This window comes from Engraulis encrasicolus, chromosome 15 (genome assembly GCF_034702125.1).
Source record: "Engraulis encrasicolus isolate BLACKSEA-1 chromosome 15, IST_EnEncr_1.0, whole genome shotgun sequence".
Classification (NCBI taxonomy): domain Eukaryota; kingdom Metazoa; phylum Chordata; class Actinopteri; order Clupeiformes; family Engraulidae; genus Engraulis; species Engraulis encrasicolus.
Genome location: NC_085871.1, coordinates 18,692,635 through 18,710,134, shown reverse-complemented (window position 1 = coordinate 18,710,134; position 17,500 = coordinate 18,692,635). Strand labels below are relative to the sequence as shown.

Genomic DNA, 17,500 nt, shown 5'->3' with positions numbered 1-17,500 from the left:
TGGTTAACTGGGAAAATGCTTACATTTTATTTTACTCTGCCTGTCAATCAAAGACCAAGCTTAGCTCACAGAGAAACACAATGTATTTTAAAAGCCCATCAGTTTTAAATATAATTTTCCTATTTGGCGAACTTAGAAACCGGTTATTTTCAGTTACTTGCCAACCTTGATACAGTACTTAGACATTTGTGCAGTTCAGTTTGATTGACTTAGTATGCTTTTTTGTGATGAAACATCCATTGAGTGCTTCACAACAAGTAGCATATTATTTGATTATTTTATCTGAAAGAATTTTGATTGTTATCTTATCGTCATGTTGTTACATTCCAAGGCTTCCATGATGAGTCGCCATTGATTAAATGTGGCTCTGCTATTCTAAATATTGAATACTCAGTTTTAGGTGGGTATACTGAAATCCCTGATTTTTTTCAGGTGGGTATACTGCGTATTCCTGAGTTCTACATATACTGCATGTTTGTCTGTTTGTGTGTGACCACACATATAAGATGTAGAACTCCAAGTCAATGACATGTACAACTTACTGTTTTATGGTAGTAAATATAATTTTATTACAAATTTGGTGATGGGCAGCACAGTGCAAAAGCACTAGCAAAAACCAGTAATACCACTCTGGTCACAATCCTGCATAGTGGAAGGAATTTCTAGGTGCAATATGTTAGAATTGGACAAGGGATTTCAATAAGCATCTGTTCTTTACTGGCCCCTTCAATTTACTTTCATTCACTTCACATCCTGCTTTGTGACGATCAAGACTAACGGTTGCTTGGCAACAGATTGATTTCCACATCAGTCATTGTTTTTGTAACAAGGGAGCAGTTATGAGATTGAACGCGGCTGAGCAAACATCAATACTTATTTCAATATTCACTCACATACCATACCAAACACTGCATAGTCACTATTTAGTTAAGTGCTACGTTTGTTGACCTCGGCTCAGTTGAAAAAGTAAGACTCTATGGTCTGTAAATATTCCTGTAAGTCAAATTACAACAATGAAGTAGGCAAATAAACAAATAAAATATAAAAACTACAGTTGTTTATATACAATACTAGCCTACATTCCACTGCAATACAACACTAAGGCTTCATACAGTGCAGACCAGAGCTAAGAAACACCGGTCTCTGTGTGACAACCAAATCAAGGCCACACAGACAAACAGACTAACAAACAAACACTTGTTTCTGTATATTATAACTGTAAATATACCAACTCATACAGAAGAAATAATGCTTTTGCATTATTAATGTGATTCAACAATGCCAGTGATTTTGATCTGCTGCTGCTGCTGCTGTGGAGTGCTGATAACGGGCCCATCGACAGGGGGAACAAACGGGTACTATGTCCCGGGCCCAGGGAGAAAGGGGGCCCATAATTGGATCCTCATTACATTGTGTGCATTGGGTAGGGGGCCCTTTCAGATGACTTTGTCCTGGGCCCAGCAAAAGCTGTCAACGGCCCTGGCTGATGATGCGATCATGTAGCCATGCCATCTGAATGCCATCTCTGTCACCTGCATGTCATCTCTATGTGTCAACTGCATGTCATCTGTGTGTCATCTCTGTGTCTTCCTTTCATCGCACGCTATCTCATTTCCACCTCAAAGAGGGGAGATTTGCATCACAAAATGTCTGCTGTCCACACAGCTCCTGTAGCCTACCTTCTCAAATGAGATGTGTGCAGAGATACGGTATACGACACCTTGGATGTGACAAGCAGCCATGGGAGGCACTTACACAAGCACACACGTGCGCGTGCGCACACACACACACACACACACACACACACACGCACACACACACACACACACACACACACACACACACACACACACACACACACACACACACACACCACACACACACACACACACACACACACACACACACACACACACACACACACACACACACACACACACACACAGGCACACACACGCATGCACACACACACACACACACCTCTGTCTCTCTCTCACTCTCACTCTGTCTCTCTTTGTCACAGTTACGCACACACACACACACACACACACACACACACACACACACACACACACACACACACACACACACACACACACACACACACACACACACACACACACACACACACACACACATACAGAGAGAGAGAGAGAGAGAGAGAGAGAGAGAGAGAGAGAGAGAGAGAGAGATTGCTGAACATTGCTGTCTAACCCAACAGTGGTGACAGAGACAATAATTGTGCAACAATGAATACTCCTCCCCTCACGCGCACACACACACACACACACACACACACACACACACACACACACACACACACACACACACACACACACACACACACACACACACACACACACACACACACACACACACACCACAAATGAAAAGAGCCTTAACCTTGAGATAAGGAAGAGGAATAATAGCACAGTCGCTATGGAAGGAATAACGTCTTCTTTCACCTCGTATCTTTCTTTGCCCGTTCTTTTCTTTTCTATCCATTTTAATTTCTTCTTCCATATTCATGTCTTATTCCATTTTTCCTTTTCTTTTCATTTCTTTACATTTCTCTTTCTTTACACAGAATGTTCCTCGGAGGACAACCTGCTCTTCTCGCAATCACCTCGCATCTCTGGCCCCTGTATTACTCGCTAAACACGCCACGCCGTCTCCTTATCTCCACGGCAACAGGCTTGCAGTAGGAAAGAAAAGAGAGAAAGAAAGAACAAAAGAAAGAAAGAGAGAGAGAGAATACCCTTTGAGATGGCAGCTTGTTTCCACATGAGATGAGAAAGCCCATCCATGCTGCATATAATCTCTTCCCATCTATCATCAATGCAGGACATACGTATCAAGGTTCATTCACAAGATAATGCATAGTGTGTGGTGCGTCTCCATTCCAATGATTTTTCTCCTCCTCTCTCTTCCACTTCTTGTGTTCTCTTCATTATGTCTCCTCTCCTCTCCTCTTCTCTCCTCTCCTCTTCTCTCCTCTCCTCATCTCTTTCTTTTCTATCAACCAAGACTCTCCAGTTTTGTGCTTTCATCTCATTTCTTCTCATCTCACCTCATCTCTCTTCCTCACCTGCCCGGCCCTGTTCCATATTTCTCCCCAGCCACACTTATCATCCTCATATGATCGGTTGCATTCCAGCATCTTGTTCAGGCGTCTTGTTCAGCCACAGTTCCCCTACTCTACCAGTGCTGTGCATGCAGCTCTGCCTTGCAGAAGGTTGGCGCAGCTCAAGTGGATATCTTGCGGAGCATACTTCTTGTCATCTACTCTCTACTCTCTTCCTAATTCCTTCACATATCTTCTCATCTCTCTCCTTTCCGCCTCCCCTCTCTTCTTTTGTCCCATCCTGCCCAACCCCTTACCCCCCCCCATTCCTCACCTGATCGGTTGCGTTCCAGCATCCTGGGTGTCTTGTTCAGGCACAGGTCCCCTCCTCCTCCTCCTCCTCCTCCTCCTCCGCCTCCCTGCGTGCTGTTGCAGGTGGCGTGCAGCTCGGCCTTGCAGAGGGTGGGTGAGGGATGCTGGGGGATGTGCTTCTTCCTCCTCTTGGGCAGCTTCTGCTTGGCCATGGCCAGCGAGTAGTACATCCCGAAGTTGTTGACGATGACGGGCACGGGCATGGCAATGGTCAGCACGCCAGCCAGCGCGCACAGCGCCCCCACAAGCATCCCCGACCACGTCTGCGGGTACATGTCGCCGTAGCCCAGGGTCGTCATGGTGACCACGGCCCACCAGAAGCCGATGGGGATGTTCTTGAACATGGTGTGGTCAGAGGCAGTGGGATCGGCCGGGTTGGCGCCGATGCGCTCGGCGTAGTAGATCATGGTGGCGAAGATGAGGACTCCGAGCGAGAGGAAGATGATGAGGAGAAGGAACTCGTTGAGGCTGGCTCGCAACGTGTGGCCAAGCACGCGCAGGCCCACAAAGTGACGCGTCAGCTTGAAGATACGCAGGATGCGCACGAACCGCACCACACGCAGGAACCTGTGAATATAAACATAAATATTAACCCCTTTTTGCAGAGCCTCTGTTATAACCTAATTGTCACCAACATTGTAATGACTTGGTCAAGCCTTTATTGGTATTTATCAGACAGGACAGTGAAGCTGCGACAGGAAGCAAGTTGGGAGAGAGAGAGAGAGACGGGGAAGAGCCGGCAAAGGACCCGGGCTGGGAATCGAACCACGTAGCAGACAAGTGCCCTACCATTAGCGCCACGGTAGGGCCAGAACTGTGTGTACTTTTTACGTGTTTCTTATTATTATACGACTGAAGACGGAGGGAGAGAAGAGGCCAAGCAAGGACCGAGGTCTCTAGGCCAGTGTTTCCCAACCAGGGGTACGTGTACCACTAGGGGTACGCGAACACACTGCAGGGGGTACTTGGAAAAATTCAATTTTAACAAATATATGGAGCTTAGTTACATTGGGATGGAGAAAGCGATATAGAACTTGACTTGGGGGGTACTCATGGCACAATGAAAAGGCTTGGGGGTACACAAGACAAAAAAGGTTGGGAAACATTGCTCTAGGCCACCTGACTTCTCTCCTTTCGGCAGAAAGCTACTGAAACCCTTATCTTTTTTCTGTGGTCTTGCGTGTTCTATTTTGTAGAATTCTTGCACATCTCCTTTGGCCAGGTGTGTAGAAGTGGAACCCCTGGGTCACCAATGTTACAGACAAGAAAACCCCTCGAAGACCGTTCACATTTGCAGCATTTACGGTACTTGCAATTTGTTGAAGAAGGTGAATTGACCGAAACGTCGCAAGTAAATGCTGCAGTGTGTGGGAGCTTTCTCGTCTCGTTGTGTGTTTATGTCAATGTATTAGTTTTCTTAACAAACCCCAGCACGTCCTTGGCGGCCTTGGAGGACAGGCCGCTCAGACTGACTTCGAGATAGAACGGCAGGATGGCGATGAAGTCGATCAGGTTCAGGACGCTCTTGACAAACTCCATCTTGTCGGGGCAGAAGACGACGCGCACCAGGAACTCAAAGGTGAACCAGAGGACGCACACGCCCTCCACATAGGTGAGCGCGGGGTCTGTCTCGATCTCGTACTGAGGGCCCAGGTCTGCTGCGGCTACGCCCCCGGACGCTGGGTTGGTGGTGTCGTTGCGGGCCGCCTCTGTCTTGTTGATGATGGTGTTGAAGGCCTCGTGCGTCTCCAAGCAGAAGGTGGTGATGGAGACCATGATGAAGAACAGGGAGGCCCAGGCCACAAACTGGAAGGAGAGGGGGGGAGAGAGGGATGGACAAAGACAGTTATTGAGATCAGAGAGAGAGACAGACAGACAGACAGACAGATAGACAGACAGACACACAGAGAGACAGGTGGAGAGAGAGAGACAGATGGAGAGAGAGAGAGAGAGAGAGAGAGAGAGAGAGAGAGAGAGAGAGAGAGAGAGAGAGAGAGAGAGAGAGAGAGACAGACAGAGAGAGGGGGATGGAAGGAGAGAGTGAGGTAGGGAGAGAGGGAGAAAGAGTGGAGAGATGAAGAGGAGGAGAAAGGGAGAGAGCTGAGAGAGAAGCAAGGAGAAAGAGACAGAACATTGGATAGATAAAAAAATGGTACAGAAGTAAAAACAAACAGAGCTGGAAAGAGATAGAAAGGGGAAAAGAAAAAAGAGGTTACGTGACAGGGCAAGAAAGCCAGGAGAGACAGAAGGAGGTGCAAACAAAAAGAAACACAATGGGGAGATGGACACATGAGTGAAAGATGGAGAGGAAGAGTTTAAGAGACGGGCGAGAGAGGTACAGGAAATCGAGATCGAGGAATAGAAAGAGAAAGGGGGGAAGAAAAGAAAGGGAAAGAGAGAGAGAATGAGTCATCCGGGAAGCCTGAACAATATTAATTAACATCCCCTGTGTGTAGCAAAGGCCAGTCCTCCCTGGGTTTCAATGGACCTGAATCCATTAACCAGCAAGATAAACAGATTCACTTGCACACCGTGTGTTTGTTTTATGTGCGGAATTGTGTTTATGCGGACACTCACTGACACAATAACGTGCAAGCACACACACACACCCACACACCCACACACACACACACACACACACACACACACACACACACACACACACACACACACACACACACAGCGATGCCTTTAATCCAACACTGACAGCCTTATTTGCTAGTGATCTACGTGAGGATGTCTGGCAGAAGAACAGAAAGTATGGTCGCTGACTGTGTGTGTGTGTGTGTGTGTGTGTGTGTGTGTGTGTGTGTGTGTGTGTGTGTGTGTGTGTGTGTGTGTGTGTGTGTGTGTGTGTGTGTGTGTGTGTGTGTGTGTGTGTGTGTGTGTGTGTGTGTGTGTGTGTGTGTGTGTGTGTGCATTTGTGTTGTGTGTGCTATCTTCAGTGACAGCCAGAGTACACACCCACCTATACTGTTTGGTCACACTATTACACTGACTACCCCATTCCACACCTGCACACCAACAAATTAGAAAATGGTTAGGTCGATTGGGATTGATCTGTATGTTTGTGTGTGTGGTGTGTGTGTGGTGTGTGTGCGGGCATTCATGTGTGTGAGTGAGTGTTTGCGTACTGTACGCGTGTGTGTACAGTATGTGCGCGTGCAGGTGAGTGAGTTTTTGTCGTTGTGCGTGTTTGCGTGCATGTGTGTGTGTGTGTGTGTGTGTTTGTGTGTGTGTGTGTGTGTGTGTGTGTGCATTTGCGTTTGCGTCTATATGTGTAAGGCATTCCCTGTGTTTTCCTGGCCTAATCAAACAGTTGGAATCAGACAACAGTGAGTCAGACCCAGAGGAAGTGGAATAGAAAAAAAAATGGAGAGAGAGAGAAACGAGTAAAAAGGGGAAACGCTCACTGGGTGAACTCACCCAACAGTGACTCACCGATTACACGAAGCATCACCCACGTACAAACCTCCCCCTGGCCTGCACACGCACATCCACACTGTGGAAAAACTGTCAATGAGACTGCTTAAATATAGATGCCTGGTAAAAAAAGAAAAAAAAAACATTGCTCTGATCACTCTAATTTGAAAGTGGAACAAAAAATTGAAAAGGATGGCTGGAGGGCACGGAATCTAAAATGGGATGCTATACCCAATCCAAATAGTATTTCAGGCATAATTGATCTTTTGCAGTGGCGGTCCTACAATGAGTTGCACCCCAGGAAATGCCGCCTATGACGCCCCACACCTTTTCGCGGCAGCACTGCCCCTGGCAAAAAAAGGGCAAAAAATGCTTAGAATAACTCACAAAATCACTAATAGTAATGTTATTATTAAAACAATTTGATTTGGCTCAGTTGTCTCGGGCCCAGAATTGGTTCCTAATCATATATATAGGCTAAATACATAAATACCTATATAAATATATTATGAATGTGCATTATAATATAATAAATGTAGGCCTACAGTATAAATACATGTTTTATTGTATTGTTTTGTGTGTACTGTATGTATTAGGCAAGCAGACTGTAAGGAATGACAGGAACTCATGTCATCTCTGTAGTAAACACAAGTAGTAGCACTCAGGGTGGATTCAGGTTCCCTGTCCTTCTCACCAATCCCAGCAAGCACGCATTTGGCATCTCAGCTTTCACCGTGGCAACAGGATGCATCCCTATTTTATCCGATGTAATGATGGCATCGCTCGGTATAATTGCGTATATTTATGCGTGAAAATAAAGCATCAAATGCGTCTGGGTCCTGATGGCCTAAATGGAGCGTGGATAATGGCTTGGGGGAGGTTGCTGTAACAAATGACAAACAGGCTGAAGCCCTACTCTCTCTTTTCTTTTCTCTCTCTCTCTCTCTGTTCAGCCTCTGGCTGTCATAACACAGCTAGCTACCAACAGTTTTTCTCTTTTTCTCCCACCTCTCTCTTATGCTCTCTCTCTCTCTCTCTCTCTCTCTCTCTCTCTCTCTCTCTCTCTCTCTCTCTCTCTCACGCACACACATGCACGCACGCACACACACGCACGGACGCACGCAAACACACATCCTCTCTCACTCTCTCTCTCTCTCTCTCTCACACTCTCTCTCTCTCTCTCTCTCTCTCTCTCTCTCTCTCTCTCTCTCTCTCTCACTCTCTCTCTCTGCTGTGATGAGACTGTCACTGGTTCTGGCAGTGTGATGAGCGTGGGGCTCATCTTCTCCAGAGACAAAGTGAAGAGTGATGGCACTATTATGGCTGTTTAACGGGTAGACAAAACAGGATGTTGTGAGGCATCTTACTTACTCTATTTTTATCTATGATATTCCACAAATACAGAACAGGGCCTGTCACCTTTCTTTGCCGTCATAGCATCTGACATATAAATATTGACACATCTCAGATGTGCAAAAATACATATACCTATGCCAATATCTATTTTCGGACATGTTACATTTCCATAATAAAGTCAAGTGTGATTTTTAGACATGTCTTTGTAATGTGCCACGGTGTCCTCACGGTGAACTGCTGTCTACTATGTTGTAAAAATCCTGCCATGCCCCTTTTCCAATGACGGACACATGACTGACATTACTTAAGTCACATAGTGACATTCTTCAGATGCAAGATGTATAGAACACACATGTCCTTAACTACATTTCGTGAGGACACACATCTCCTTAAATAGCTTTTGTTTGAATGTTCGCTTAAATGTGCTATTTCAAGCTGGCATGCCTTTGTAATGTCATGCCAACCTTACCAACAAGCAGAAAACATGTTCAGATGTGTTCAAAAATACATGCCTATTTCAGGACATATATTATGTCTTTTTTATTTTACTAAATGACAAGTGTTTTTAAGGTATACCAACATTGTGACTTTGTTCACGTGGATCACTGTTAAACCGTGTCACAGCCCTATTATAGATGCCTGACAGACAGTCCTGCTTTTGTATGCTGTTCACACATGCCATAGCTACCTATAGTACATGCCCAGGGCCGGATTAAGATGGCCTGGGGCCCCTAGGCTGCAGGTTGCTGTGCCCCCCTTTGTGACAAATGTACATAGAGAGTGTCATAATTACGAGCTAGGATTTAAGGATAACGTATACCAACTGTACCCAACATGGCATGATTTTTTTCAATATTGCATCCTGTCACAATTCTGCATTTTTATTCCACTTCTGGCCAATCAGGGGTCCCTTGGCAGGTGGGGGCCCCTAGGCTGCAGCCATTTCTAGCCTGCACGTTAATCTGGCCCTGTACATGCCCATTACCACACTAATGCTCCAGTATGAGTGTGTGTGATCAGCCATAATGTGAAGCACTAAGACTGTAAAAAAAGACTCCCTGGGAAGATTGCCTTTGATTGCAGTGTTGTTAACCACCTGGCTGACACATCCAAAGTGATCAAAAGACCCTTCAAAATGTTCAAAGATGGCACCTCATGGGAACAGCCAGTGATGGCTGCCATAAGCATGGTTGTGTAGTTTTGAAAGTCAATATTTAAAGCATCCGATGGTACATTTTCCTGTTGAGATATGTAAAGCCCCAATTGTGGGATTTTGGAAGTTGTACATGAATTATCAGAACACCCAAGTTGAAATCTGCAGTTGCTAAATGCACGTAATTCCCAATTACAGCTGAGAAACGAAGAAGTCAACTTCCTGTCCCTCCCTCACTGCCCAAAATGGCAGTGAAGTCATGTACCGGTACATATACTGTACAATGATTGGGTAGTTACACACCCCCAAACCTGTAAGCTATAGGAGTGCTGAAACTTACTACAACAACCGACTTTGGTGGGAGCTAGAGAAGGGCTATTTCACGAACTATTTCACGTACTGTACGTCTTTCAGAATCTCATGACAGTTCAAGGCATTATGACAAAAAAAAGTTGCCATTTTTCACTTTAAACAGGAAAACAGGAAAGGAAAGGAGGAAGTTATTTGACTGTCACCCTAGACAAAATAATCTGAGTAGGCCTACATATTGTATTCCAAAAGACAGAGATGCTGACACCAGCTCAGCATGAAAAGTGTGGGGAAGACCTAAACCCATTTACTTATCTTACCCTGGTGTGTTTTGTCGAACACTACAAATTCATATAGCACATGATGCAGTCTGGATTGCAATAGGTTGATGCAATAGGCTGTACTGACTTTATGCATGTTTTAATAGTAATTTTGATGCAAATGTTTAAGTTATCCACCACACTGAACAGCGAAAATTGTGCTATGGTCGACATAGTGCCTGTTATCTTAAATGACACTCAAATGCTTTGTCTATAGTGGTAAATAAGGTATTCCAATTAATGTAGAAAAGTTCAATTCCGACAAAAGTTTCCATTTGAGGTCAGAGAATGTCAGTATCTATTGCTCACAACATTTCATTCCAAAACGTACCTGAAGTAGGTCTGAATGACCGAAACTTTGTGACAAATAAAAATGCAAGCATAATGAACGGTGTGCTGCATTCTCTCTACCGTCTACCGTAACCTCGGCTACATCTAGTGCACCCGGCTGAACTGGGATGTGCAAAGAACTTCTTTGGTGAACAATCTAGTGATTTTTTTATTTTGAAACTGACTTCAACCATCAACAGACAAAAGACTTACACACATTGAGCATTCATATGCCAATACCTATGCTGCATTGGTACCTTTCAATATCAATGTTAGAGTGGTACAACAGCAACATGCCCCACACACCACACTTCCTAAAGTACACTACTGGGTCTCTGGCTGAGGGCCCACACTGGAGACAAGAATAACCTCTTTATAAGGCAACTCCTGAACAGCGCTCTCCTGCTGGGATTACCACTACAACCACCCTCACAGCCACTGTGTATGTGCGTGCGTGCGTGCGTGCGTGTGTGCGTGTGTGCGTGCCTGCGTGCGTGTGTGCGTGCGTGCGTGCGGGCCTGCATGCCTGTGTGCCTGCGTGTGCGTGCGTGCCTGCGTGCCTGCGTGTGTGTGTGTGCGTGTGTGTGTGCATGCTGAGTGTGTATTTTAGGCAAGGGGTGCACTGTGGTCATGGGCGGGACAGATTTGGGGCAGCCTGTGCCCTCCTGAGAATCCTCCACTAGGGCTGTGCTGTGATGTGCTTACTTTGTTCCAGCATGACCCCAAAGAGAGAGAGAGAGAGAGAGAGAGAGAGAGAGAGAGAGAGAGAGAGAGAGAGAGAGAGAGAGAGAGAGAGAGAGACAGAGACAGAGACAGAGAGAGAGAGAGACAGAGAGAGAGAGAGAGAGAGAGTGTGGGGGGTAGAGAGAGAATGAGAGAGAGAGAGAGAGAGAGAGAGAGAGAGAGAGAGAGAGAGAGAGAGAGAGAGAGAGAGAGAGAGAGAGACAGAGAGAGAGAGTGGGGGTAGAGAGAGAGAGAGAGAGAGAGAGAGAGAGAGAGAGAGAGAGAGAGACAGAGAGAGACAGAAAGAGAGAGTGGGGTAGAGAGAGAAAGAGAGAGAGAGAGTGACAGAGAGAGAGAGAGAGAGAGAGAGAGAGAGAGAGAGAGAGAGAGAGAGAGAGAGAGAGAGAGCGAGAGAAAGAGAGAGAGAGAGCGGCAGACAGACTGCCTGACTGACTGGCTGGACTGAGCGAATGGGACCTCGGGAGATGCTTCTGGGGGGAAATTCTGTGGGAAGGGTTATTGGCAATAAGTAGGTCTCTGTGTCCCCGCAGAAAACTAGCAGGGAAGCCGACAAGGACAAGCTCTCTTTTCCTTTTTGTTATTGTTCCAGCGTCTGCACAGAAAACAGCCACAAAAGGGAGGCCAGAAAATAAAGGGTTAGAACATGTGGAGCTTAATTATCACTTCACGCAGAGAAGGAAACTCAGAAAACGAGAGGAGAGGAGAGGAGAGGAGAGGAGAGGAGAGGAGAGGAGAGCAGAGGAGGGGAGAGGAGGGGAGAGGAGGGGAGAGGAGAGGAGAGGAGAGGAGAGGAGAGGAGAGGAGAGGAGATATTAAAGTAAAGGACGGGGTTGGTAAGAGGAATGTGAGAATGGATGTGTGAACCAGGAAAAGACGAAAAAAATAATGTGAAAAAGAGTTGCGGAGCAGAGGGAGGGAAAGAAGAGAATGGGAAAGTGTGAGAGGTGGTAAAAGAAGAAAAAAGGATTTGAGGACCAGGGAATGAAACACACACACACACACACACACACACACACACACACACACACACACACACACACACACACACACACACACACACACACACACACACACACAGTCTTTGATAGGCATAACTGCTAATTAAAGGCACCCAAATGCATCTTTCCAAGCTGCTGTGAAACGGGTGACACACACACACACGCACGCACGCACGCAAGCATGCACGCGCGCGCGCACGCACGCACACACACACACACACACACACACACACACACACACACACACACAGGCTCATGTACACACACACACAATATTGACTCTACACAGACTATGATCTTATGCATTATATGCAGATGTGTCTGTTCACTTATACTACCTATATAATACGCGTTGCAGGTGCGAATCCCACTCTTACCTCTCCCTACCTCTCCCTACACTTACCGGTACATCTATTATATGGCTGAGGTGCCCTTGTGTGCAAAGGCATCTAACTCCACATTGTCAAGAGACTGTAGCCAATACCCTGTAGCTAACTGTAAGTCACTTTGGATAAAAGCATAATAACAATAAAAATGTAAAAAATAATAATAAAATAAATAAATGCATAAATAATAATAATAATAATAATAATAATAATAATAATAATAATAATAATAATAATAATGTGCATATGTACCTGTGAATTTACATTAACAATACAGCATTTTACAGTAGTCTATACCCCCCTTGCAGCATCAGTAAAACTAACAGCTGTCTCTATTAGTGCCAGAGCAGATGGAGTGGGGGCCCGTGCTGGCACACAGTAGTCATTAGACGACTTTGGGGAGAAATACACACACAAACATTCACACATGCATGAACGCAGGCAAACATGCACACACAGATACAGGCAGAGACAGAGATGCATGCATACAAGCATGCACGCACGCATACACACACACACATGTCATTAGATGACTTTGGACGGGAGTAAAACTAATGAAACTGCTGACGAAACCGTTGAGGTTCCTTCTAAAACATGATGACAGAAGACGTCCCCACTCGTGTATTACATCATGCCAGCAAACACGTTCAGTTCAATTCAATAATAACAACAACACAGCACAGAGTAGGAAGCAGGGGTCTGTATCTCGCTAACGACGGTAGCAACGTAACTTCGTAAGGGCGACTCAACTCTCTCTCGACAGCGACGCTCACCACTAAATCCAAGGGAACGGTAAGACGGTCTTAAGACGGTCTTAAGACGGTCTTAAGACGGTTAGCAACGACAAGAATCGAGAAACGGACCCCAGTTCAATTCAATAATAACAACACAGCACAGAGTAGGAAGCAGCACTGTGGTGGAAAAGATAAGCAATAGGCATGCAAAACAATAACATACTGTATGTGCTCATGTCTGCATTGAGAGATAAAAATTACTGTAAATCCAGAGCTGGCCATGCCATGCATTTAAATGAAGCCTTTTATTTTCGCTGAGGGAATTTGTTGCAGTTAGGACCATTTGTCTTTGTAAAAAAAATATTCATACGCTCATAATCATAGAATCGGAAAAAAAACCCAACAAAAAACACACACACATCAAGTACCAGAGTGGTATCATAGGGTACCAAAGCTATCCATAAGGCTACTCAAAAGTTTCCAGGGTCCAGCCACTCATTTTGTAATATTTTGGTCTGTAGGATGGCCAATCATTTATTTTACAGGCCTCAGCCATCTCTGTGGACTGGCCCTGCACTAAAAAAAGGAAAAGGAAGTGAAATTAAAAGACCACCTGGGAAACTCCAACTTCCATTGTCATTGTGATACAGCACTCCACAGCACACAAGCACTCACTGCACAAAATGAAATCGCATTTATGCCTCACCCGTGCAAGGGGGTAACCCCCAATGGCGCCCCAAGGGAGCAGCGTACATGCTTGATTATCATCAACTTTCAAATCTCGTACCGAGACCAAGGAGATAACGAATAGGCCTAACCAAGCGGCCTGGTTAACCCGCCTCCTTTGGTTTGCCACTGATCAAGGCCAGAAAAGACAAAGTTTGAACCAAACATGTTCTTTGTCTCAATAAAACGTCTCTGCTTAAGCCACGTCACTGCCGTGAACACGCCTCTACTCAGGGCCATTGGTTACTCCCCACACCAATCTGGTGGGTCGGGAGTCGAACCAGCAAACTTTTCACTGAAGCCCTATTCGCACACCCATGACAGCCCAAAAAAATATAGGTCAGCAATGACCTCCCTACACCTCCAATAACCTGTAAATAATGCTAAGTCTCTTTAGATAAAATTGTCAGCTAAGTGCAATGTTATGTAATGTAATGTAAAGCATATTGGTTTGGTAGGTCATTGATGTCCTGTCAGCACAATGACTATGGTAGGTGGCTTTCTTTCCACTGTCCTTTTAATTGTTAATATCACTCTATATTGTGATTTTTTTCCCCACCAGGAGCTTGTGGAGTGAACTGCAACAGGCCATCTCTCTGTGCATACTTTAATGCAAACTACCCTTAACTGTTTGTCAAAATAATGGTTGAGGTGGATGAACTCCGACTTAATTTTGCCGTATAGTATAAAGAATATTACCGTCTGTTATCATAAATGATGCAATTTAGAGTGAGTGATGTAATAGGGAGAAAGTGGGGCAGCCGTGGCCTAGTGGTTAGGGAGTTGGTCTTTCAATCTAGGGGTTGCAGGTTCGAATCCCCCCTGACCTCTCCCTACATCTCCATCCATGGCTGAAGTGACCTTGAGCAAGGCACCTAACCCAACATTGCTCCAGGGACTGTAACCAATACCCTGACAAATAAAAACTGTAAGTCGCTTTGAATAAATGGAAGCGTTAGCTAAGTGCAATGTAATGTAATGTAATGTAATGTAATGTAACTAAGTTATTGGAAAATGGAGCTCACAGCAGGTCCATGCAATTCACTCATAGCAACAGAAGCTAATGGTGGGGAAGCCAAAGGACACAGGCCAGGGCTGGATCTGGTGGAAAAGGAGGCTGTTTGGCAACCAGAAGGGGTTCCCTGCCCTCCCGTATCCCATCGATGTGTTCTTGACTAAGAAACCTAACAATAAATCGCTCCTGGTGGCAAGGTACCACTGCTGCCAATGCCACCGATTTTTAGTGCCTCAGTGTTAATATTAGTTTTGCCAATGGCTTAGTCAAAATGATCCAATATTTGCGTAGCCTCTTTGTGCCGATAGGCCCGCCAGAGGGCTCATTTAATTTAATATTATTATTGCCACTATTTTTATTATTATTTTAATATTGGCTACTGTTTGTTTTGTATGCTTTTTAGACTTCTCTTTGTGTACCGTCTAATTGTTTAATGCAAGACAAATTCCCTTCGGGGCAATAAAGGTTTTCATATATATTCATAATTGGGGTTCTGTGCAAAGGGCGAGATTAATCACTTTTTTTTTCAACCAATCAGTTCTCAGAGCCTCTGTGACCTGCGATCTTGCCATTGGATGGCAGCAGCGGGTGGCCACAGCCAGTGGGCAGAAGACTGGGCATGTGGTGGCACCGCACACTGATCACTGTTCATTGGGCAGACAGCTACTGGGCAAAGGATGGATGGGTCCCATGGTATGTGTGTGTGTGTGTGTGTGTGTGTGTGTGTGTGTGTGTGTGTGTGTGTGTGTGTGTGTGTGTGTGTGTGTGTGTGTGTGTGTGTGTGTGTGTGTGTGTGTGTGTGTGTGTGTGTGTGTGTGTGTGTGTGTGTGTGTGTGTGTGTGTGTGCGTGCATTAGTGTGTGAGCGTGCATGCATGTGTGTGTTTGTACTGTACATGTGTGTGTGAGTGTTTGCGTGAGGGTGAAAGGATGCAAGGCATGACCACATGGGTGGTCCGACTGTTTTAGCTCGGTGGTTTTACCGGAGTCGAAAATGCCCGCTGGCTGCCTGCCCCCACCTTTGGTAAAGGCAGACTGGTCACTCAGCAATCCGAAATGTCCAATAGCCCTCATGAGTGCCATTTGACTAGTGATGCCCTACCTCCCTCCCAAAGCCAGTGCCATCATTACCACACACAGACATGCATTCAAGCTTGCATTCACGCTCGCATGCACACACACACACACACACACACACACACACACACACACACACACACACACACACACACACACACACACACACACACACACACACACACACACACACACACACACACACACACACACACACACACACCAGTACTGCCACGATTTGAGCAGAGGGGAGAGATACAGCCAGGGACAGAAAGAGGGACAGAGATACAAAGAGAGTGGGAGACAGAGCGAGACACGAGACACAAGTGAGAGAGATATTAGTAACATCACCATCATGATTACCAAGGGGAAGAGGAGAAGGGAGATATAATGAACAAATGAATACAAGAGTAAATCAAAGAGCAAAAGAAAGAGAGCAGAGAGAGAGAGAGAGAGAGAGAGAGAGAGAGAGAGAGAGAGAGAGAGAGAGAGAGAGAGAGAGAGAGAGAGAGAGAGAGAGAGAGAGAGAGAGATAGATAGTAAGCACAGTTACATGCAAGGAATATTCCCATTTTAACCAGAATGGTGGCAGTGAAAAGATAAAAAAAAAAAACACTATGTGAGGCACTACTTACTGAACTTCAAAAGCCTTCATTGAACACTGGCTACATGCTTACGAATTTCGACCCATTGTCTTCATCAGGGCATGGTGTCAGTATTCGGTTTAGTCAAGTCAAGTCAAGTCGGTCAATTTCTTTACATGCACTGGTCACACAAAGAATTGAAATTACGTTTCTTACTTTCCCATGCAAACATATACATAGACATTAGATGTGGACATAGACAATTAGACATAGACAGTACACGTACATTACACCCAGAGTACCTATAAAAAACCCTTACAGACATACAAAGTGCAAGACTGGGCAACAGCAGACATGCATAGAACATGTATTAAGAAGAGGTATTGTTGTGCATTTTCAGTTATGTCGTATTGTGTCAATTCTGACATGCTGATAGTAGCATTATGAAATAATAATAACAATAATAAATATAAAGTAAGCAATTGTAATGTGCAATATTTACAACAGTTGGTAGCTAGTTTTCCAGTACAGTCATTCAAGTAACAGGCATGAAGCAGCAGCAACATGTGTATGTGCATGTGTGTGTGCTTTTGAGTTAGTTCAGTGTGTGTGTGTGTGTGTGTGTGTGTGTGTGTGTGTGTGTGTGTGTGTGTGTGTGTGTGTGTGTGTGTGTGTGTGTGTGTGTGTGTGTGTGTGTGTGTGTGTGTGTGTGTGTGTGTGTGTGTGTGTTTAGGAATGAGTCATGTCAACTCTTCACTCATTCCAATATTCCGAAACTTGTGTCAATTCGATTACTGATACACCATTCGAAACTGCAAAAGTTGGTCCATGTACCTGCACTCAATGAGGAAGTGAGACGGTATGGTGAAAGTGCGGGAGAGAGAAAGTGAGAGGCAGGGTTTGGTGTAGCA

At 45.2% G+C, this 17,500-nt stretch overlaps 1 protein-coding gene across 2 annotated transcripts in view; it reads right to left on the bottom strand.

Moving 5' to 3' along the window:
• kcnc2 (potassium voltage-gated channel, Shaw-related subfamily, member 2) overlaps nucleotides 1-17,500 on the bottom strand; it is a 112,725-nt gene that overhangs the window by 15,658 nt on the left and 79,567 nt on the right. For both annotated transcript variants that reach the window (XM_063217178.1, XM_063217177.1), the window contains exons 2-3: nucleotides 4,863-5,242; nucleotides 3,399-4,003 (exon numbers count right to left, since the gene is read on the bottom strand). In XM_063217178.1, coding sequence (XP_063073248.1) covers nucleotides 3,399-4,003; nucleotides 4,863-5,242 — 985 coding nt within the window. The remainder of the gene's footprint in view (nucleotides 1-3,398; nucleotides 4,004-4,862; nucleotides 5,243-17,500) is intronic.